This window comes from Pieris brassicae, chromosome 1 (assembly GCF_905147105.1).
Source record: "Pieris brassicae chromosome 1, ilPieBrab1.1, whole genome shotgun sequence".
Lineage (NCBI taxonomy): Eukaryota > Metazoa > Arthropoda > Insecta > Lepidoptera > Pieridae > Pieris > Pieris brassicae.
In genome coordinates this window covers 7,455,981-7,480,215 of record NC_059665.1, presented here as the reverse complement: position 1 = coordinate 7,480,215, position 24,235 = coordinate 7,455,981, and the positions used below count along the sequence as shown (strand labels likewise).

General features: G+C 32.3%; 1 protein-coding gene across 4 annotated transcripts; it reads left to right on the top strand.

The window, feature by feature from the left end:
* Positions 1-1,587: 1,587 nt before the first annotated feature.
* Positions 1,588-23,768, top strand: LOC123708484 (protein Skeletor, isoforms B/C). Of its 4 annotated transcripts, XM_045659219.1 has the most exons (17): positions 1,588-1,632; positions 4,444-4,914; positions 11,355-11,583; positions 12,686-12,797; positions 14,198-14,416; positions 14,596-14,796; positions 15,789-15,809; positions 16,824-16,916; positions 18,219-18,349; positions 19,338-19,450; positions 19,779-19,987; positions 20,526-20,667; positions 20,959-20,991; positions 21,383-21,506; positions 21,904-22,034; positions 22,344-22,507; positions 22,999-23,768. In XM_045659219.1, the coding sequence occupies exons 2-17, from the start codon at positions 4,848-4,850 to the stop codon at positions 23,158-23,160; spliced, it is 2,151 nt and encodes a 716-aa protein (XP_045515175.1). In that variant the 5' UTR covers positions 1,588-1,632; positions 4,444-4,847; the 3' UTR covers positions 23,161-23,768. The 4 variants fall into 4 exon arrangements, with proteins under 4 accessions (XP_045515175.1, XP_045515185.1, XP_045515194.1 ...); XM_045659229.1 differs by lacking the exon at positions 15,789-15,809; XM_045659238.1 differs by lacking the exon at positions 20,959-20,991.
* Positions 23,769-24,235: the final 467 nt, after the last annotated feature.

Here is a 24,235-nt window from a genome sequence, read left to right as displayed (position 1 = left end):
GACTGACTAGTCTCATTATATGTTAGTAGCTATCGCCAAATTAGCCAGAAGGACATTATGAAGTGAAAGGAACAATATTTGTAGTGCCCTATGATAAACTTAAAACTAAATTTTTAATTTCAGTGAGCAGACGGACGTGGCGAAACTTGTTAATTCTGTTGAGTCGTGCGCCGGCTCAGGTAGCGCGCAAGCGAGATCGCATGTTATTGCCTATATATTCGCACGCGACTACTTGAGCCGGCCCGCGGCGACCAGCAGACCGCTTTCGCACTCCGTATTTGATAGTTGATATAATTTTTGGTAATTTTATTATTTGCGTTGAGGACTTATCACTCCGCTTAATTTTATTTCTTTTGCTGTGCCATTCTTCTACATTTCTTTTACTCCTTCTTGTTTAAACTTCTGTGACGTGTTCAATAAACTTTCTATTTTTTGTGCACTCGGATTTTCTTATTACATCCAATTTACATCGTTTAACACACTATATATTGTCTATAAAAAGGGATTGATAAAAAATACCACTAGTTGTCTTTACCTAGTAACATAGATATGGATGCTTCTGCAAATGTTATTTCTTTTAAATCTGTTCAAAACAACTTGCATTGTATTTGCTTCGATCTTATAATTTCCTTGACCTATTTTATTGTTTTGTTATGTTATACTGAGAATGCTGCTTAGGACTCTCTAGTTGTGGGAAAAATATACTTTTCATCCTTCAAATATAATTTTATCTAAATTTGTAGTCGCAGTAGTAACATATAATATAATATGTTAATTGATATACATTATTTTGTACCTAGTCACCATAATTATTATTAATAATTAGCATTTATTATATACAAAATATGAACACTCTTATCATATTTTATATTTTAAGACTTACTAAGATGTACTATGTCTAATTTTATAAAAAAAACTATGTTATATATTCTTTATTAATTATACGTATTATATAAAATACTGAGTTCGTTTTACCCGAATAAGGTTAAATCGTAAAGGTGTGATGCAATAAAATTTAGATATTACAGCATTTAAAACGGATGACAATTTGTTACAATTTATGTCGAATGGCGTAATTGTAATATCTGTAATGCATATTACACGTAGCGCCCATCGTAGCGGCGTAGCGGGCGGAGTCTACGCGCTACGTGGGGCGGCATACCCCGCAATGTTGCCACATTAATGAATTTGAAGTAACAGAAAAATAATGTAGTTTTAATATTATTTACAAAAATAAGGGACACGGAGATGAGTACTTTTGTAATTATATTGTATTACAAAACGTTTAATACAGTGATATATTAGTTATTTAAACATAGCTTTTATGATAGATAAATTCTTGTCAAGAATTTGTTATTCTAAAAGTAATCTCAATTTCTTATTTTGACCCCATATGTGCAATCTGATAAATGGAGCTTTCCTTCAGTAAAAAGTAAGTTGTGACTTTTAGGAATTTAGTTTTCTGTATATAGTGGATACTAAATTCTAAAATATGTACATTAAACATTAAATCAAAATCTCCCACATTCCAGGGGAAATCTGGTAAGAGTATCACTTAATAACTACGGCAGTGCAATTCAAGACGGCGCGGCATTAATACGCGCCCTTTCGCGACGCACAATAAATAACAAAGTAATTTTTATTTATCCATTTGTACGCTTAATAGTGTAAAAAAAGTATTTTTATATTATTCATACGCTGGTCAATGATTCTTTAATTGATTCTTAATCAATGCGTTCAGTTCTGTTCGATCTTGGTTTGGGATTGATTTTTTTCAGTGTCACACTTTAGAGCGTTGCGGTATTTTTCGGATAGATTGAACATTTCTATGCGGAATTGATTTGAAATAAATCTCATATATGCCTCACTCACTAGCTGTTAGCTATTTATTCGATATAAAAGCAATAATTTTGTGGAGCTTTGAAATATTAAGCCCTACATTTTAATAATTTTGATAAATTTCTATCTTAATCTTTTACACTTGTATTTTAAATACATTCAGGTGAGTTGTAATTATATAAGGCAAATAACCATAAATATTAAACTCTGATTGTAATTACAAATTCAAATATTTTTAATCATACTAATACACCAAAATATCTTTTTTTTAATTCAAATACAGAAAAACTTTCCATTTGTTAAAATCAAATGAAGTCTTTAAAATGGCGCGTGGAGATCTATACAATTTATATTATAGAGTGTTCAATAAATATATAGGTTATATTAGACATCATTTTAAAAATTACATAAATCTAAAGTAATAATCTATAACAAAGTGTTTTTTTCTGATTGTGGCATCGCTTTTTTCATCCTTGAGAAGTACGAAACTTTTTTATTGATTTATTAACAGTTACCTTGCCTTGCTTGTTGTATTGACCACTAATCTTTTGGTGAGCAAGACAAGTAAGCGTAGCCAAAAGATAAGCCTTTAAACTTGCTTATTTTTTAAGAAATAATGGTTAAGTAAGCATTGAAAATCATGCCCTCTTTTTCAAAACGAGGTTAAAAATATAGGTTACTCCGTGCGCTTTCCTTGTTTTCATTTTAGGCCGCACCAGGAAATCTAGACCAGTCATTTTTACTACTTGATTGCTATTCGATACTATATTACTAAATGGAAAATTTCATGAATAATGAATGTATAACTGCATTACAATCTTAAAGAACATTTTAAAATCATTTATTTATTAAAAAAATATCATTTTACATAACACATTTACTTTTATTAATTATGATGTGATAAAGCCTCAAAAACATTATAAGGACTGAATTACTCAAACTAAATCGGTGTATTGAGAATTTCTTAATAGGCATCACACCACATCAATGCTTGGACAAGATTTATAATGTAACCTATAATAGGTAAGAAATTTAATTGAATATTAAACTTGAAATAGCGTATAATACTAAATAGTATTTACCGTAGTGAAAAGGCGTTGGCGTTCCGACATTTCGGGCTGGTTCCATTAAAGTTACGTTTTATAGCAGTTTAACTATAGCTTCAACTTAAGTAGAGATTATAATTTCATAATATATTCATGGTTCAATTATAACAATATTAAAAGATTTTTTTAATGACTACTGCCTTAATGCATTTTTAAATTGTTTAAAGTTTTAGACAAGGTCTTCATAAAATATTTTGAAAAATCATTCTAAAATATTAACCATATTAATTTGTGCAAAAAGATGTATACAATTGGTAGAAGATATAACTATATTAACATTTATACGATATTCCTTGTATTTACGTAATCTCAAAGTACAGTCAAGACAAATAGGAACCCGAGGAACCTAATTAGGCGGCGTACATTCAAGACGACAGTAATTCAGACTAGTTTGCTATATTTCAATTAAACTCTGAAACTAGATCACGTTTTGAATGTAACTCGTGCCAGAACAGTTGTAAAACTCACCTTTGTGATCCTTTTTCTGTATCATACAGTCGTATTATCACGAATTACACAACTCAAGTACGACTTAAATACCATGTTATTTAACAATTTTAAGCAGAATACTATATTGAAATCCCTTTTTTAGAATTAGTTATGAATTGTAAATTTAGATAGCCTAAGTCAATCTTAAATTTCAACATTTTTAATTAATTATTTCTGCGGCCAGGGTTTTATAATATCGGGTTGTACTTATTTGGTACAACAAAATTAATAAGAGGCAATAACGTAACGTTAACAGATAGAGACTTTAGTACAATATATAGGAAAAAATTCAGGTTTTCGGAAGATTAAGATTCCATTATAGATTTTCTGTGATGTGTGTTATCAAGTAGGTGAGGTAGGAGGCGTTTCTTTATTTTTGAACATTTTATTTCCCTTTACTCAAATTTTGCTTCGCCTCAAGTGCCTCTTAATATGGACTGTACGTCAATAATCATAGATACCGCTTCCACTATTTATTACGTATTAAAGGCTAAAATGAACACATGAATGCTTAGTTTCTTTGAACATACCTGTTTTGAAGCACAATCTCCAAAGCTGGATATGTGGACGAATGTTACCTAAAGTAAAGTGTATGTACTGTAAATTGAAAATAAAAAATGGACTTTGCTACAGACTTCAAATAATATTTCAATTTTGTGTTCCATATCCAGACGCTTAGACTTCAGTAAAGTCACTTCTGTCTGAGTGTGCTGCTATTAAGTTGAGAGTAAAGCAATTTTTGGCCTCAAAAAGTAAATGTAGGAAAAGCCATTTTGTCCACTGAGAAAAAGAAAACTCTCCTTTAGAGATTGTCGTTTAGCCAATTTTCTTAATCAGATACCTTAAGATATGGAGTCATTTGTCCTTCTAACTTACTTATGCAACCAGCGCTAGTGTTATCTAGAAATTGTTGGATAAGCGAATTGTGGCATAGTTTTCTATTTAGGCGAGTATCAAATTTAAAGAAAAAGCTATTCTTTATAAATTTTAAACGTTGTAGGTTCTTAAGTTTATTTACAGGCCCTTATACAAATCAATTATACAATAATACTATAATGTAAACTAAGACTGTATCGTCGACAATAAATAGTGATATCATAATAAGATGTAAAAAGTGAATGGATACGTATTGTGTAAGCTAAAAGTGAAAGTCAGTCAGTGCGGCAAACGGATCTACGCCGTGTGAACGCGTGTGACAGAAGATAAAACAGCTAAACCTGATATCACTTTGGAAACCTCATTCCTAAAGACATAGTAAGGAATAGATGCTCTTGGAGAGTTATGGATAAAAGAATTGAAATCTGGAAAAAATAGAGTGTGTATTATTTTGAATTTGGAATAGATATACGCAAAGCGTAGAAGACCACGAGGTTTTATCACATTTAGTGTATTGCCGCCCCCGGCGTTCAGCCAATGACGCTGAGGGTTCCGCCCCGGAGCGGTTTGACGCTCCTAACATTACTTTTTGTACTCTATGCTGGTAAGTAGTTTTTGTTTACTTTGACATAGAATAGATATTTTACTGCTGGATCTATATCACGTTTTCATGTATATTAGTTTGGCTTATTACTTATTGAACAGTATTTGATTCTAGCATGAATGATATATGATATGAACAATTAACCAACATGAAATAGTTTAGTAATCAAAATAATTAAATAATATCCCAGACAAAATTTATCAGTTAATTAGTTGATATTCGAAAATAGGTGAGTGTTTGTCTTTGACTACCTTATGTATGATCCCTGTATTTTCAATACATGGTTGTGGTATTGTTATAGATTTATCCAAACGACACTACGCAGATTTAGGTACGACCTTGTCCAGTCGTTGTTCCTACCTTCATGTTCCTATTTTTTTGTCAACCGTTACCAAGACGTGGTTAAAACAGTATCAGTCATAACGGGAAATTTAACTAGATATCATATTTCATGTACCAAGTACCAACACCATAATGGTGGTAGTTATATATTTTTATATGTAACACCGTTTCTTTTAGAGTTCATTCATGAATGAATGAACAAATTATTAGATCATTGGTACTAGTAAGTAATTTACTTAAAATGATTTTTTTTAAACGCTCTAAAAATAGTTCTAAGATTTTGACGGAGGTATGACATTATTTATCAATCTGCGATAAGCATTTACTTTTTAATCTTCGGTTGATAATACGTTTCTGTCCTATACCCCAGGCACGGGAAATAAGCGACTTTCGTGACCTTTCCTAATGAGAGCGAGCTGAGATCAATATAATATATGAATGTCAAGTGCATATTAGTGGGACACCTTACTGTATGACCTTATCTGACGTGCTTTAATGGATTTACTTAGCAAGCTTCCCTAGTTCACTTGTCAAAGCCAATATGTATAGGCCCGAAGTATCCTTGATGACTTGCCTTTATTTTATATTTCACTTCGCAAGCATTCGCATAGTATTTTGAATTTCGAATGTCCTGCACTCCTTTGTTTCTTGGATCCGATCAATGAATGATTTTTAAGAAATAGTTAATAGAAAATTAAAAAAACAGTTTTTTTGTGAACAGAGAATGTTCTTTAATTTGCGTATTTTATTTATTATTTTATTTGCGTACGAGCATTATGTTATCTTAAATTCTCGTGATTTGATGTGTCTTTTTACTTTTTATTTTTAATGTATCATATTTTTAGTTTATTTTGTTTTCTGTTTAGTTTTGTCTTAATAACTATATATAACATGTATTTTTGCACTTCTTGCCTATCTTATGTAATTTAATCCTTTTTTTTCTTTGGTCACAGTGGTTGCCTGGAAGAGATCGCTCGAAAGCGATAAGGCCGCCAGTTGCCCTCCTTTTGATTTAATTATGTTCAATTTTTTTTATATTGTAATATAACGAAGTGTTAATAAATAAATAAATGATATGTAACTGGGAGATCTTATTTAAATAAACATATTTCAATTAGCAATACACAAATTTACTTTGGGCTTAAATTGTTTTCCTAACTTAAGAAAAAAGTATTTGACTTCACTTATTGGTCTATTTATAAGCAGGGGTCGTCCACAGTGCTTTGCCATCGCGTTCTAGTATCTTTTTTGAATTTACAGCGTAACGAGAAAAATAAAACTATAAATGTGATCGTGGCCTTATTAATAATGTGTGTGTAGGTAACTAGGTCACGTTATTGTCAAGGATACAAACCTGTTACCAGTCTCTACTGATTAATGATGTTAAATGCGAAAACACTTAGATGCAACCGGTCTGGGAATTTTCCATCACATTGTGTTAATAATGAATAGTTTGGCTCATACAAGCTTAAGCATCTTTTTACACAATATTTTATTTTATAGGGCAGGTATACTTCTACAAATCCATTTATTTTTTTGTTGGGTAACTTCAATTTGTTTCGCTGATAATCGAACCTAGGGCATCAACCTAGAGCGTAAAATTGGACATTTTTGAATTAAAGACAGCTAAAACTTAAAATAAATTATACATTCTTTAACCTATAGTTTTAATGAATATTATGTGATAAACTTCATTTAAACACAACAGTATACTAACGTTTTACACAATGTTAAAAACTTCATTATATCACTTGAGTATATTGAATTAGCCTTTTTATCGTGATACTTTTCCGTTAAGTAGATTGTCGTAATCCCATAATCGGCGCGCGCCAGCAGCGTCGTTAACACTTATTGTTTTACACCCCACCCCTTTACGTGATGTTCTCGTAGTATTAACATCTTAAAGTGTCCATTTCTTTACCAAAGTTGAAATATTTTCATCTGCTGCATCGCTTAATCTTAAACAATCTATAAAAAGGAAAATTGTTTTACTAATTTTAGGAAAATAACAATATATGCAACACATTGAATTTTTTATTATTGTTTATTTAAACTCTTTCGCGAGATAGATTACGATAAATAATATAAATATATATACGGTATGCGAAGACATAAACAATATACAATATTTTATATATAATCACTACAAAAAAAATCCTAACTACATTCCAACTACGGAATTAAAAACCTGTATCTATAAAATTAATTGAGAAAGTGAAAGATCATTGAATCAGGTGGTTTCAAAACAAGATACCCTACATTATGTTAATGGTCCCCCGGGAGAAGATATATTGCGATGGGGTGCATAAAATTTTAGATGGGAAACACTGATTTGATAGAGGAAATCTAGAGAAATTGTTATCATAGAGTTAAATAACGGTGTATTGTATTTATTTGTTCATTGTTCATTTATTAAACCGCTTCAATAAAAACCTTCAAATGTAAGTTTTACTTTGCCACACGTTGCCGTCATTAAAGAATGGTGAACAAAAGGGAAGAGCCTCGACTAGTATGTCCACTGCCTTATCGGCTCGAAGGCCCCAGTGGCTAAGGTCGATAAGTTGTATATGTCCTTTGCGGCCGGAATAACTTCGTTATCGCGTTACCCGTTTTACCCTGAAGGATATTACATCATCGCAGTAATTGTAGCCTTAGAATAGACACTACAACAATGACTATAGATACATACTATGATGTTTTTCACTAATATTATCTACATAAGTGTTAGGACTTAGGTATATGGGACCATTGTTTTGTTAAGGACGAATTGCAAGCATGAACAAGAATCCATATAAAATCGATGAGAAAACATTATCGTTAGCTAAATGAAAACGGGGAACATTCATCTGAGTAATAGGAGTTTTGTGAACGTGACTTCGCGCCAACGAAATAAATTTTATCCTTTCGAGCAACGCATACTAATAGCATTCCGAGAATTTCTATATAAATTGAATTATTCCTCATTTGAAACTAATGATTTTTCAAAATATCTAAAAAAGTCAAAATAGATTTTCACCGCTGCAACCTGCTATCTATTTATAAAAATACCATAAACATACAAATTTCCTTTCGTCCCTTTGGTCTTGGCCACAAATTTCTGTATCACTTTTTTCTTGATATTTTTTTTAAGTTGGTAATCAGGATTCGCTGCCTCACACACGTTAGTTTATTTTGTTATTATGAATTGAAACACTCTGTTTCGAGTCGCATGCTTTATCCACTACATACAAAATTATTAAAATCTCATTGCGCTGGAATATTGAAATTAAAGATAAAATGATAGTTTGACTTACTAATTCCTATTTAAACCGTATTCATATATTTAAAGATGTAAGGTACATTTAAACCTTTAAATGAAAACGATACCAAGAAAGAGGTCTCATTCTAAATAAAAAAATCGGGTATTTATATGACTCATGGTATCTTGTTATATTCATGTATATGATTATAAGCGATTGATTTTAATCTACCTTCAAATTAATTAACATATTGGTGCTAAACAACCACAATTACTAGCTTCATACTGTACTCTATGTTTTTATCATCACCAACTTTTTTAAATATTGTCTTGTATTGTCCAATGGCTACGACAAAACTGAACAAAATTTAGGAATAAGGGACACCATTCTAAACTTTCCTGTATATATAACCGAAATACAAGAATATATAGTTTTTGAGACTTAATCATACTTTGCTAACAATATCTATGTGCGCATAAATTACCTACGACGACTATACGCATATAGTATGAATTAGCCAAAGAAAATATATACAAAAAATAACATTAAATATCGTGTTCCCGGCACTGAGGCTGGCAAATAGGCTTGTATAAATATTTTCATACGATAGTGTTCCCGAGCGTTGCGAAGCTTTTTTAATAAATAAAAGTCTCAAGATAATAGATAATACATTTGCACTATATTAGTAGCGCACCAACGAGGTCGTCAAGAATAAGTTTCCTTTGCTTTAATATGAAACGTCGCAGCTGCATTCGTTTCAAAGAGCTTAGAATCCTTGAAATGTAAGCCTTCAATGTGTATGTTAAACTTTATTATACATATGTAATGTTTTATTTTGTTAGGGGCATTGTTTCTTTACTAGTACTATGTATCATACTGTGGCCAATATTCTAGCTAAATAGGGATATTTTTTTAACGTTAACTAAAAACTGTTTTGCTTTGTTCGTAAATCTAAATCGTCACTATGAGACGATACTAGTTTATTATCCTACTTAAACTTTTTAAAAATTAAACACGGTTTCTTTGAAAGCATTTGGCATCTCTGGAAAATGCAAGTTATTTCAACGATTTTCTGTCAAGTTCTTACCACTTCGCATTGTTTTCGCTCAAAGGGTTCACGTTTAACATCTTATTTGGATTTAGCGGTTTTCGATAAAACTCGCGATCCGATACATTTTACTTCCTATAAAATTGTAATAACTTTGAGGCTTAAAAGGGTTATAGCTGCTCTCGTCAAAGAATGAAAGAAAAAAAATCGTGAGGGATTAACCGTTTTACATTACGCATTATTTAAGACGTATATAGAAAAAATATTCAAAGGTTTCAAGTATTTTTTCTAGACATTTTTGGGCTTGACTGTCTGATATTGATCTAAAACTTAACAATGTTACAAATGTTAAATCTAATAAGAATCATTGAGGTTTATTCAGTAGATATATTTGTAAAATATCTTTTTTATTAAAAAGTCTAACAAACTGAATGCTTTTTACATGCTACAAATGTGTACCATCGTCACTTTGAATCGAAACAATATTGCACAATAAGTTGCAGGATATTGGAGACTTGAATTTATAGCTGATATAAAATATCCAATCTGCGTTCGTTCGTTATAACAAGTTACAATAACATTACGGTCGTAGATTATACTCTAGGGAGTCGTTGACAATTATTACAACTTGTGCTGTTCTTTAACCATCCAAGTTCTAAAAAATATTGAAAATTTCATTACATTAAACTGTATAGTAATAATGATTAGAAATAGATAAAAATAAAACTAAAATAAAACCAACTGATCGCTCACTAGCCTTAAGTTATTGAAATAAGCAAAGTAGAGCTGAACAGAAAGTTCATAAGAGAAATTTCCTCAATCTAGACTGAAATGAGTTTCTTGCAGAAGGGAATGTCGGTAATATACAGACGGAAAGTTAGGGTGAGCTAGGGATGAAAGCAACAATTGAGAAATAAAATTTATAGAATTATTACCATACATAGCTAATAATTACGTTGCTTATATCTTTATTTCCAAATAAATTAATAAAAACCATGCAAAGTTACCTACAATTAAATATTAAAATGTTACATTGAACGGTGAATGATGTATTTGTTTATTTAAAAAAATATATCTACATCCCGATATTATGTCATCAAAAACAGACTTTCATCGTTTGATAAACAAGACAAGCCATTCAAAATATTTGGTGGTAGCCCTAAAAGAACCCTTGCGTCGCAAATCTGAGCTCGGCGGAGCATGGGGCGAGCGTCAATCAAAATATCTTGTAATGGGTTCGTTCCCTTCAAGATATTAGGAAATACGCCTGAGCGATTATATGTATCACTAGTCTGCGCCAGCAACTTTATTAACATGTCCTCTGCTTGCAATTACATTTATTTATTTATTTATTGTATAAGTGTTCTTAATATAAAGGAAGTTGATGTGGTGGAAACACAAACTGTGAACAGTTTTTCTATCCACCAGGACGTCGAACATAATTAAATCATTAACACACATATATATATATTAAGGCCAGTGACATATAAACTGTAAATTTATAACAATCAAACCATTCAAACGATTTAAAATTGCACGTAAAACGTCATAAACAAATCTAAACACTGACGCGCCATAGATAGATATAATATTGTACCATTTTTTAAACCAATTTATACGGACCAAATGTTTTTTTTTTCGTTACAAAGCTGACGAGGGAATTTAGGCGGGAATTTATTGTGCTGGGAGTTACTTTATATTTTTATAAAGGGTTAAAACTGTATCTATCAGGCTACTATATTTTGATTATAAATATATGAATATTAATACTACGCAAATAATTTGTTTTAAAGATAGAATTGACTTTTAAGGGGTAGAGTGCCGGCGTCCAGAGCCGTACTATGGCCGCATAATCGGTCGCTTAACTCAATATGCCCACGGCATACGAGGCACGGCATATGCCGTAGACGAGAACACAGTCTTTATACGAGGCTTTGCATATGATGGGACTGGACCAGATGCCTATTTCTGGATTGGGGATACCCCTCAACCTTCGCCAGAAGGCATCCTTGTGCCATATCCTGAAGATTATCCTAGCAGGTAAGAATATGACCATACTAAGTAAATACAATTTATATAATTTGCAAATGCTATAAAAGTTCCTATTAGTTAAATATAAGTGTCTAAGCAATGAGAGATGGTACAGATATACCATCTCTCGTTGCATTAAATCTCGAATATTACAATTCTTAAATCGTGGTGATAAAACATATTATTTATTACATATAAAACTTTTCATCCTTGTTAAAAGCTCACACTAAAAACCTCATTCTATTAAAACCCCGTTAGGTATAGAAATGTAGCGTTGCGCATAAATAGTGATTGATATCAGCCATTCGTTTAAAAGGAATTTACTAAAACCTTTTCCATTAGCATTTTATGTCTAAATAGGTTAATATCGTCTCTTCTGTCGTTAAAGAATTAATCATGGCATTATTTCCTTGGTTTTTAACTAAAGGTCAATGACTGATGGAGTATTTCAAGGCTTAATAAAGACACAAGTTTAAAGTCGCGTAGTATAAGAACAACATGTTTTTACTGCATTCATGCAGATTCATAATGTTGCTTTGGCTATTATATATCAAAGTAAAAATAAAATATATAATTTTACTTTAGTAGTAGCCGGTGATTAAAATATGTAGGTGTGTTGCCTCAGTACGTATTATTGTGTTAACACGGGGAATGTTCAGAGGTGTTGTTCAGATCAGACTCGGACCTCGAGGCAGAATACGAAATTCCATCAGTATCACCTCGATGTCCGTTGTTCGACAACTGAGCGTTTTGCCGCGCACCACTACTATGTGGCACTAGCTTCCCACATCACTGGGTCTGTAATACATCAATATTACAGACCCAGTTTGACTAAGGGTCCTTCAAGAAAAGAGCGTACAAATTATTAAAACGACAACACACTAGCGAGCCTTTTTGGCATTAAGAGTGTCCATGGGCGTCGGTATCACTTAACATCAGGTGAGCCTTCTGCATGTTTGGCCAAATTCTATAAAAAAATCGCTTAATTAAGAATCTACATCGTGAGATCTTTATAAAGAATTAAAAGAAGTATAATTAAACTTTCAGCCGAAAGTTCACAGCCGGAATATCAATTTCAATGTTTTGTTATTAATGGCTTGGATGTTTTCAGAGATCCACCGGTATTATCAGCACATTCCAATTCTGATATCCTTTTGCGGTTGCCAGGAGGCAAACGCCTTAGAGACATCAAGTGGATCAGTGTGTGGTGTCGTAGATTTACGGTAAGAAGAGGTCCTCTAGCAATATATATATATAAATATATCTTTCTATACATGACGATCACAACAACAATTAAGAATTTATGTGTCCTGCCTTGGCAGTGTATATTATGATGCCCCTAAAACCAGGGACGTAAACAAGAAGATTTAAAAATACCGTTCAGCATTAGGAAGTTAATATTTCCAACTTAGATCTGTGGATTAAGCTATCGGAGTTAGATATTACGGAAGCATAAATGTTGATACGTTTAAAAACTTTTTATATATATTTATGATTTAACTACAAAATATTATAGTTAATTTCTGGTTTTTGTTGGCGTTTGAAACTCTACTTCGTTTCAAAGCCTTTCAAATTCTGTGAACCCTATTTAACTAACTTATAATGAGGTATATGTGAAATGATCCTTTAAACAAAAGCACATTAACGGCTCTCGTATTACACTAAATCTGATGTTACTGATTCGAAATTGGCGGTAACGAGATAATGTTCTGGCTTAATAAAATTAACTCGCAATAATAAAAAGGCATTAGAATAGTAAAGTTTTACTTTCATTATAAACAATCAAGCCGATAAGCCTATTAATATGTGATAATATATGTGTAATAATAAGGATCAGACATCAGGATAAAATGACAGTCCGTGAAAGGCCAAAATATCGATTAGAAGGTGGAATGCGGGGGGGACCGACGCGCGCAATCTAGCTTCCCGCCAAAATGTCAGTTGTGTCAAATTAACTTTTTAATTTACCACAGACTTACTGAACAGTACTTACTGAACTCTCAGTCACTTTTAACATAATATGCAATATTATGTCGTATATTACTTTGAACCATAAGAATATACAATTTTCGTACGATTCGAGAATCTTAACGTACATCACAGCATAGTGAATACACAGCGCGCATGATATATACATATTTTTTATAGTTGGTATGTTTTAGTTTTACCGAAGACAATTTAGACTGAATATAATAAACAGCATAGCAATTATCTGCATTAGTAATACATACATGTATATGCAATAGTAATTAAGCTCCAAACATTTACCCAAAAACTAAATAAATTTAGTACCAAACTTTTTAAATTTGTTTTAATTTTATAGTTATTAATTTTTAAGTTTTATTATTAATTTAGATTAGGAAAATTTTAAATACTGTATATTTGTGTGTTGGAATAAAATAATAAAAGAACAATAAATCTAAATTTAAATTATAGTTTCTTTTGTAGGTTGAGTTTTTGGAAATACACAGGCTTTGTTTCATTGATATCGGATATTGGAGTTACAAGCCAACAATTAATAATAACAACAATATCATGTTTCTGTAATAGCGAAGCCAGGGCGCTTTATCAAATTTTATAAACCATTTGTATTTGGTATAGTTTATAATAAAAAACATTTTAGGTAAACTTTGGGGACGTGTTTGTCCCTCCCGGATTGGATCCCCCAAGACCACGTGTATTGCCAGAGTTCAAGCGACTTGCTCACGGCCTGCGATCTGGTAACATTAGCGTGTTGGATGCAAAGACGTTCTACATTCCCAACTTGCATTATGATGGAGCTGGACCTGACGCCTACTTCTGGGTTGGGAACGGTAGTGAACCAAGTCCTTTTGGAACCAAGGTTAGCGCCTATTATAATGAATCATTACGATGGCTTACGATAGATCACCATAAGTTAATGTTTTTTTGAACTTGGTGAATGGTTGAATTAATTTAAGTAAATTTTTGTTATCAAACTTTTTCGATTTAATTATTCGTATTTAGGTAGATAATACAGATAGTAATAAAGTTTGTGTCTAGGTACCTAATGAAATGGGATCCCTTAACCCTCTCCGAGGATACCAAGGTGAGGATATAGAGATCCAGTTACCTGGTAAACTGACAGCTTATGACATCGACTGGCTTGCTGTTTGGTGTGTAGAATACAGGCATAACTTTGGACACGTTTATATTCCTAAGGATTTAGACGTACCACCTGCGTTAGGACAGACGAAGATTACTGTGAGTAGTACTATTTATTTATTATATATAATATTTGTCTCTATGGAAATCACGGTCGACTAATATGCTCTCTATTTGGATTCCTCAAATATCCTTCAGTAAGGCTGAATTAGTCCATTTTTGACATGAGAGATGAAAATGCATTTGCGCATTTGTCCTCGAACGTAACAGGAGTATGTGGGACTTGTACACCAGAATAAATGTATTGAGAGACTGGGTGTGCAATAATGCCCCATACCTCAGGCGTTTAGTGGCCGTCTCTCTACCGGGGCATTGAGGCCCATAAAAGTGTTAACTTTTGAATAATACTCGTACCAACACCGTGTGTGAGATTTACGACATGTCGCTGGTACAGGTGTTTTTGCCAGAAACAATTCCCTGTAATGCATACAATTTCAGATTACGATTACAGTGTTGTTATTATATAAGGTTTTTTTAAGATTCAAATACTCAAAACATGATGTACATCAAAACTGTCGAGTATATAATTTCTTATTTTGGTAGACACGTCAACAAAACCTGTGTACTTTTCTCTTGTGTTATGTTTTAACTTATATAAAATAATAATAAAAATAATGTCAACCCTAATTTTTGTTCTTGCAAACAAGATATTTTTTTATTCATTTGTTTAACAAATATTTCTTTACAATGCAGCTTTCTGGAATCATACATTGGATTATCGATTTCAGGTTAACAGGATACCATCTATGCTAACGAAACTAACAAAAAATTATTTTCAGCCAACGTTGTTCTTGGACTGGTTTAATTAATTTCATAAACTGTGTTGATATTTTTTATTATTGAAGGATTATGCAATTTTTGGAAACCACAAATTATTTCAATAAATCCTCAAATACTGAAATTATCAACACATCATAATATAAAATAAAATGTATTGTTTAATATATTTGTGTAATAAGACTGCTTGCAATAAACTAATTATTATTTCTTGATATTTTCTTCCGCTTACATTGGAATATAAAATTTAACAGCCTGCTTGGTGGTATAATCCGGTGAGTGCTTTGGAAATAATATATATATATATATTTTAATATTATTGCATGTTTGTAAAGATATTTAACAATATTTGTATTGACTGCAAATCCGTGGGTAACACTGAAAATGTTTAGAACTGGCCAGTTAAAAACATTGCAAACGAAAACTTTTTTTGAATTTCAATTTTAGAACTTTTTGGTAACCTAATGATATTGCATTCATTTGTCAATTTTTTTTTTCTGAATTGGCGGAAAATCTAAAATTCTTGTAACATGTGAAAATGAACCTAACGCAAGAAAATTTTCGGTCAATGATTTTTTATGACTTTCGTCGTGGGCTTACTCAACAACAAAGCTATGATAGGCTGCGATTAGCATTTCTTAATGAAGCCCCATATCGTGCCACTATTTGCAATTGGTTTAACGAGTTTAAGCGTAGGACGCGTTGGACGTAGCAATCTCAATGATGATTCGCGTGAGGGATGTCCTTTAACAGCGACTACTGAAGATAACATCAGTGCTGTGCGACGCATTATAGAGGAAGATAATAGAGTAATATATAATCAGATACGGGCAGGCCTAGGCATTGGTATGAGTCAAGTTCAAAAAATATGAGACGAATATTTAGGCGTCATGAATCTTTGTACTAGATGGATTACCCATACTTTAACCGACGACCAGAAACTGCTTCGCATGTACTGGTGAATATTTGACTGGCGCCCTGCGACTTTAATTTATTCCCAAGAATTAAAGATAAAATTCAAGGTATTCGCTTTACGAGCCCTGAAGATGCGGTGAAAGAATACGAAAATGCCATAGAAGAGACCCCTAAAGAAGAATGGGCCCACTGCTTTTCTCAGTGGTTCCATCGAATGCGACGATATGTAGAGAGGAACGAAGATTACTTCGAAAAACAAGAAAAGTATTGGCAACTTTCTACATTAAGCCGTTTTTCATTTTCTAAACATTTTCAGTGTTACCAATAAAAAATCAATTCAATGTAACTAAGATTTAACTAAATGGATGTTACAGACTAGTTCAACCACATCTCAGACGCCGTATAGCTCTTCTAACAATTGTAAGGAAATTCTTGATAAAAGGCTGCAAGTGCGATGGGAGATACAGGTAATTATTACTTATGAATATCAATTATACATAACTAGAGCATCAAATATAGATTTTGAAGTTAAGCAAACTAAATAAACCACTAAGACACGGTTCTTTCATATACAACGCAAAAGGCGGGAACTACAGCCCTATATCTTGTGCCAAAAACCCTGTTGTAGTATTACAGTTTATAAATAAATTAATATGCTGTCTGGAAACTGAATTATCCGGTGAGAAGCAAGGGCTAGTTGTAGCACAGTAACAATAAAATTAGAAATGTAAATGATATCCGTCATTAAAACTGAAACCTCAATTTAGTAAGAAACGGCCCAAGCAATTCCAGCTATTACCATGCCGAACCCTCCCTCCCACATTAAACTCTCATATTTCATAATTTAATTTACATAAGCGCGAGGGCGGGAACTGAATTATTATGAAATATAAAATGGGATGTTTCAGGATATCGACGAGTGTTCTCCATGTTTATTTAAATTGTTAGTTTATAACTGTCACGGTTAGGGCACACACAAGTGAGATAGATATGTCTAGAACTTTATAGAAATTTAGTAATATTTGGTTACATTTGCTACTGTTATAATTAAAATGTAGGCTTCCGCGTGATTACCCAAAATGAGTTTAACAACGTATTCATAGGGTGATGGGAACCGTTTTAATGTGTTATATTTAATTTGACTTGGATTTATAAAACTACAAGAGAAGAGTAATCGTATTTGCGTCAGATGGACGAAGTCATAAGTCCACTTCTTTGTATCTTTGAAATTCGCTTAAGAAATCGAAATTATATTATGTGTAAAACTGACCAACGTTTATTATTAATATTATCATTTTCGTTACAAGCGAGTGGTATGCAGACAAATGTAAAGGTAAATACGAAATTATAATGTAAAAAATACCCTAAGACAAACAACAACCTATATATTTAAGAGATCAAATTGTTCACATAGATTATAAATAGATGTCATATTAAATACATGATAATTTCTTGTTTTTATTCAGTTACCTATAAAATATTTCTGATATTATTAAAGTACCAAATCAACTTTAATACTGAGGTTTTGTACTCTATATTGTGTTTCTTCTCGTAGCGCTGATTCGAAATTCTCGTGGTACTAAAACTCAATATTGAAGTGGGGATTGGTATCGGAAGTTACAGAGCACTACTACTGATTGTTATGGTCATGAAATTAAACTGAAATACATGAAAATATGCAGCTCTTCGTACAGTTAATTAGAAATAGAAAAATGACTCCCATATTTGCACACAAATATAAGTTTAAGATTGTATTTATTAATCACCAGGGCGACCTAATCCAAATAACGCTGGCTGCCCGTCTTCGTAAGGAGCAGTATATGGCATTCGGTATTTCTGGTGCTGAAGGACGTCCTGCTATGCTCAACGCTGATGTGGTTGTCGCATATTGGGATAATAGGTACGGCAACGTATATACAAAGGCATAAATAGACGCTTGGCGTGGTTAAAAGATGTATTTAGTATAAGTATTTGTTTGTTAGATATATTTGTTTAAGCGGTGATATGCTTGAGTGCTGTGTGATTTAGGAGCGGTCTCACATAGCCAGTTCAACAACACCATATTTGGTTTTCCCATTTATGGTTAATTTACATTCAAATATTATTAATAGTCTTGGCGAAGTATTGTAAATTTAAAATATTACATATGAAGTTAAATGCAACAACAACCTTCTGAGTAGAGAAGTAACGTCTATAAATTCGTAATGTGTAATGCAGTTTTTTATGTTTGCCAACGGACATAATAAAAGCTAACATATAAATAACTATAGAAACTGAACTGACATTTAACACACAACCACAGCATGTTATTCTTAATAACTATTGCTAACTAACAGAATTCTTACATACTATTAATTTAATAAAGCACGTAATAAAAGTGTTCACGTCATGCGTTTTTAGAAAAGATAGCTCTGCAAAACTCTAAGTAAGACAAGTGTTGAATCAATAAAAGCAAGTGAGTAAGAGAGGTGGATATAATTCAGGAGAAAAATTGTAATAGGACAACGAGGCATCCCTAAGCTTATTCTTGAGAGAACAAGGGGACCATGTGCGGCTTTTGATAATCATGTCCGCTCAGTACTCTTGTCTATGGACATAATTTTAAAGTCTTAAATCTTTTTTGATATGACCCGCCGAACAATGTAGGAGAAAAAACCCGGGTTTCCACCCAAACAAATCATCTTAATTGTTTCCAGTCATAACTCATGTCTTGGATGTTGTGGGCGCCACACACCATTGCAATACTGGATTATTCGCTTTTTTTGGAACCTAAAGCAGTATTATTTATATGATATTTATACGATATGATTGTATTCAGGCTATGATAGTTCCAAATCAAACCCACGAATAATAATTTATCTTAAATTTTTGAACCGACCATATTTTAGATCAAATCAGCCGCGAGTTGCAGACTACACAATTACTCACCTTGCACAGTGTGATGGAGAGCGAGGGGTGTGTCCTGATGCCAGACTCAGCGGAAGCAACGATGTGGTACTTGGTATGTGACCTCATTACGATTATATTCTCTAACAGGGCCTGTAAATTAATATTAATAAACTTAAAATTTTGTACATCTCACTATAATTATATTTTCATAAAATTTAATCGATAACACCATAATATTTTTTTATGATTAATACAGCATCAAACAATTTTACGAACGAAAACCGTCATAAATACGTATGTGGTATATATACGCGTGGTATCTTACAAAAAAGACATTATTATATGTATTCAAACATTTCAATACGATCTAAAAAAATGAATGTAGCAGTAGATTAAATATTAAATTGTCTATAGTCCTCAAGAACATTCGTAATCCTCAGTTTCCGGACATCAAAAAGACGGTGTTACCACCATAATTTACCGTCGTCCCATTGCCGCGAAGGAGCCTATGAAGGATAAGGAAGTGCTGACGTCACGGTCGCAGTCTGTAATTGCTGCTTTTGGGCCACTCAACTCGAGATATGAGGCTAATGCTCACTCATTTATGGATACCACTAGAAATGATGTCCAACTAGACTTTGGCGCCTTGGTATGTTTCTAACATTGCAATTCATTTTTTTCGATATGATATAAAAAACGAGTGGATGTACAGATTCGAGCGGTAACACAAGTTCGGCTCTGAACATCAAGAGCATTCTACTTTTGCGGCGAGATATCATTGAGGTACTTACTACTGCGGCTGATAAATGGACTACCCTGTGACCTGTTAGATTGACTAACGTTAACCAACATAAATAGTCAATATAAAAACGCCTTTTATAGGTATTTGTCGCGGTCATAAACACTGCTATGGTTACATTTATACAAACTACAGCGGCTTTCTAATGTAACATATAATGATTTTATTATATTATTCTGTAAAATAAAGAAATATTAATAAAAATAAAAATAATTAATAAAAAATATAAAGCAAATTACAAAACAATTATAATAATAGTACATAATTTAATTTTACGTAGTTTCTTTGTTGTTTATTTTGTATGTTTCTGAATAATGTATATGGTCTATATCTGTATTGTGCGCGTTGTGTTTTCAAATCGTGTTATAAAAACTGTTTCCTAATACAGAACGACAATACTTGTGTTGGTTTGGCTGAACTTGAGGCGGGCGGACCGGCACCTTGGCCAGCGCGAATTATCGCAGGCGTCAGCAACTTCACAGCTCGGATTGGTCCTGCTGGTGGAAGGAGAGGATACACACCTATTACAGGTATATTACTCATATTCCATATACATTTATTCTATTTACTAAGATATTTTTGCAGTACTAAATCACCAATAAGTTAACAGAGCATTAGTTAGACTTAATTCCTTTGTAACTATTATTGTTTATTAAACGTGTAGGTACGTTTATAGAATACATAAAGACCGTTTCTAATACGTGGTACCGGACTTTCCGGCGTATATATTTATAATTATAATTTTTAATTATATTATAATTTGTCTGATTGCGTAATTTGGTATTTTTGTGTATCATACAATCTTTGTTAATTTCACGCAGACAATGAAATCACAGACGGATTTCTACCATATGGTAATTATTCTTTATCTATATAGTAATATCTTATTCAATGATTAAAATCTAAAGGTAAGTTAAAGTCTAAAGAATTATTTTCATGGCTTTAAGAAAAATTCGAATGAATATAAATTTATGAATAACCATGAGTGCTGTACAACACTAGTAACATTACGCTTTTTAATATTAAAACCTTTTTTGTCGAAAATATTTGGTCTGCTCTCCACTCCACTTGTCCTATCAAGGCCACACAGCGTTGAGCCACACAGATGATCCTGCCCTGTGATTTCTAGATCATCCCTCTATTGCCTGACCTGTCTACCCCTTTTTCTGTTGTCATTCGGTAGTGATTGTTGATCGTTTCTCACGACTTGTTATAAATAATAAAGATAAATTTTCGTGCTTCTAGGACATCCATCTTGGGGTATCGCATGGTATATCAATGATATGTTGATACCTGAAATATACGTAGAGCGCGGGAAAACATACACTTTTTTGGTAGAAGGTGGTGACGATAGGACGAACCCGGCTAAGTAAGTACCGACAGTTCTATTTATAACTACGTGACAAGTCCAGTAAATTATGGGGTACAGACTACTGACACATTTTGACGTCGGTGTTTGTAATCCTTCTGTGCTTACCACGTCAAAAGTTGCCTGGTATTGAACGTTGGGTACAGGAATGTAATGCCTTAATCAGTATACTACGATAATTAAAAACTATGTTTATTTAGCAGCAAGATATGGTGAAATACACCAACGAATTTCTAAACCCAGTATGGGGTAAACACAGAACGGAGAAAAGCCTATGAAATTTATCTACCTATATAAAAAAATAAAATACATAAAATTTATTTTTTTGACATTCTAAAATTATAATTAAGTACATGTATGGTATTTCACTACTACTACAAATATAAATATTTTGCAGGTTCCATCCATTCTACATAAGCGATTCTTCAGAAGGAGGATTTGGACAAAAGCGTGAGGAGGATCAGAGGAAGCAACGAGTGTTTGCGGGAGTCGCTTATGATAATGAGGGATACCCATATCCAACAGCTGGTAAGTTTATTCACGTTCGTTTATTTAAGGGTTTAGCGTTAAATATGCCATTTACGAACTCTTTTTCCTGTCATCACTCAGCTGTAAAATATTGTTACGAAGATTGGTTGACTGAAATGTTTAGATTTTTCCACAAGTTAGAGACGTTTTCAGCAAGCTGAAATATGATTTATGGCCATTTCAGGAGAGGCTCTATCACATTGTGATATTTGAAATAGTGAACACTGTGTGACTGTTGTTGAATGAATGAAATGTTGAACAAGAAGATGAATGTATTCATTCATTAATAAGTACTCTATGACATTTCAGTGGGAAGATACTGCGAATGGACACACAAGACAACAGACCAATCTAGCACTTCTGAAACATTTGAAGATTACCTTCAGACTCTGCAGCTGGAGTGTAACGAGGGTGAACCTGCTGTATTGGAATGGACTGTCGCACATGAAACACCTGACTTGCTTTATTACCAGGTAATCTTACATAGGAAAAGATCTTTGGCATGAAAGTAATAATTATTTATTTTATCTACTGTGTTAGGTATATGTACGGTTAAACAGCCGAGTAAGTCTGTAAGAAGAACATGAATTAATATCGACGTAACATTCCATTTCACATTCTCAAATTTTTACTAGGAATTTTCTAAGAAATAACATTAAAAGAAATGTAACTTTGATAAGGTAGGCTTTCAATAGCAACTGACTCATACAAAAAATAACAAAACTAACTTCCAGTAGTTCCGTTTAATATTTAAATATCAATCTTTTGATAAATGAACCAAAGCATGCGTTCAATTCCAGAAAAAGAGTTATGGTTTGGACCGGAAAGATAATACAAAAAAAACCCACTAAACGACTTTAGTTTGTCATTGCTCGCTTGATTTCGCTTCCCATTAAATGAATCATCTTGCATTTATACTTCTTAATGAAATTAGTATTTGATAATAACATATAATCAATTTCAGTGTTACACGCATAATAACCTTGGCTGGAAGATCCACGTAGTTGACCCAGGGACGCAAATACCCCTTCCGGGCCAAACAGGCGACTGCTCAAATTTCGCGCCATTACCGCTGTCAATTATCGCGCCAATTTTGACAGCTGTCATCTACGCACAGTTTAGATAAAGGGAACATATAATATTGTCGAGCTCTGGGTAATTTTTTAAAGAATTGTTCTCGCTTTCCGAGATTAACTACTCTGTCCAAATAAATTAATATTTTTGTACGGTTGTATATTATGTCAATCGCCGTACCAAAATATAATTTTTTCAAGAACATACCTATGCTGGTATGATATTACTATAGCCTGAGGCAAATAATAGTAAATAGACTAAAATGGTTTAAAATTTGTAGAAAACCAGAGCTCCTTTCCTATAATTGTACAGATTATGTTATGAAAGGGTATTTAATGTCAATATACAAAATATCAATTTCATATCAAAATTAAAACGCATATTTTGTGCATCTATCTTTACATTTTAGACTTATTTGAAGTTTGTAGACCTATTTAGAGATTTTATTCATAGATATAATTGTATGAGAGAAAGATGATGCGTCTTCTCTCTTTTCGTAGTATAATGTATGAAAAAGACAAATTAATGTTACTGTGACAATAATAATTATAACCTATAAAATAAAAAGAAATTCTTTAGAATTTTATCGATTGTTAAATAATTATACGGATTTCACTCAAAATAATTCAAATTATTAACATATATTTAAAAGTGAATGTTCTCAACCTATGTAATATTGACAATAATAGTATTAAATATTATAATTCTTTAATTATTAAGGTCGTGTGTGCTTGACAATAAAAACTGTTATAGATTTATAGAACTGTTTTCGAATTTTTATCTTACTTTTAAGTTTGACATATGACTGTAATTTTGACAATAAATTCAATATATTATAAGAATAAAACTAAAGTTTAAGCATACAATATGTATTTATATAAAATGAGCCTACATTATAATTGTAACTCACGTATTGATATTTATAATTTTTTCATTAGAGTTTTATATAATTTTATATAGAATATATTAATTGTTAAGATAACATAGCTTTCATAAAATTATAAACTTTTATTGCAATCCGACAAACTAAAATATGTATAATTAAAATCCAGCTTATAAGGGACTTGAAAAGGAATTGCATATAACTCGAACTTTATTATAATCATATGTACCTAATAACTTCAACA

Coding starts and splice junctions, on each gene's coding strand:
- LOC123708484 (XM_045659219.1), top strand. CDS start 4,848: ATGACGCTGAGGGTTCCGCCCCGGAGCGGTTTGACGCTCCTAACATTA. Junction 18,350..19,337: donor GTCGCATATTGGGATAATAG/GTACGGCAACGT, acceptor ACCATATTTTAG/ATCAAATCAGCCGCGAGTTG. Junction 20,668..20,958: donor AGGATACACACCTATTACAG/GTATATTACTCA, acceptor AATTTCACGCAG/ACAATGAAATCACAGACGGA.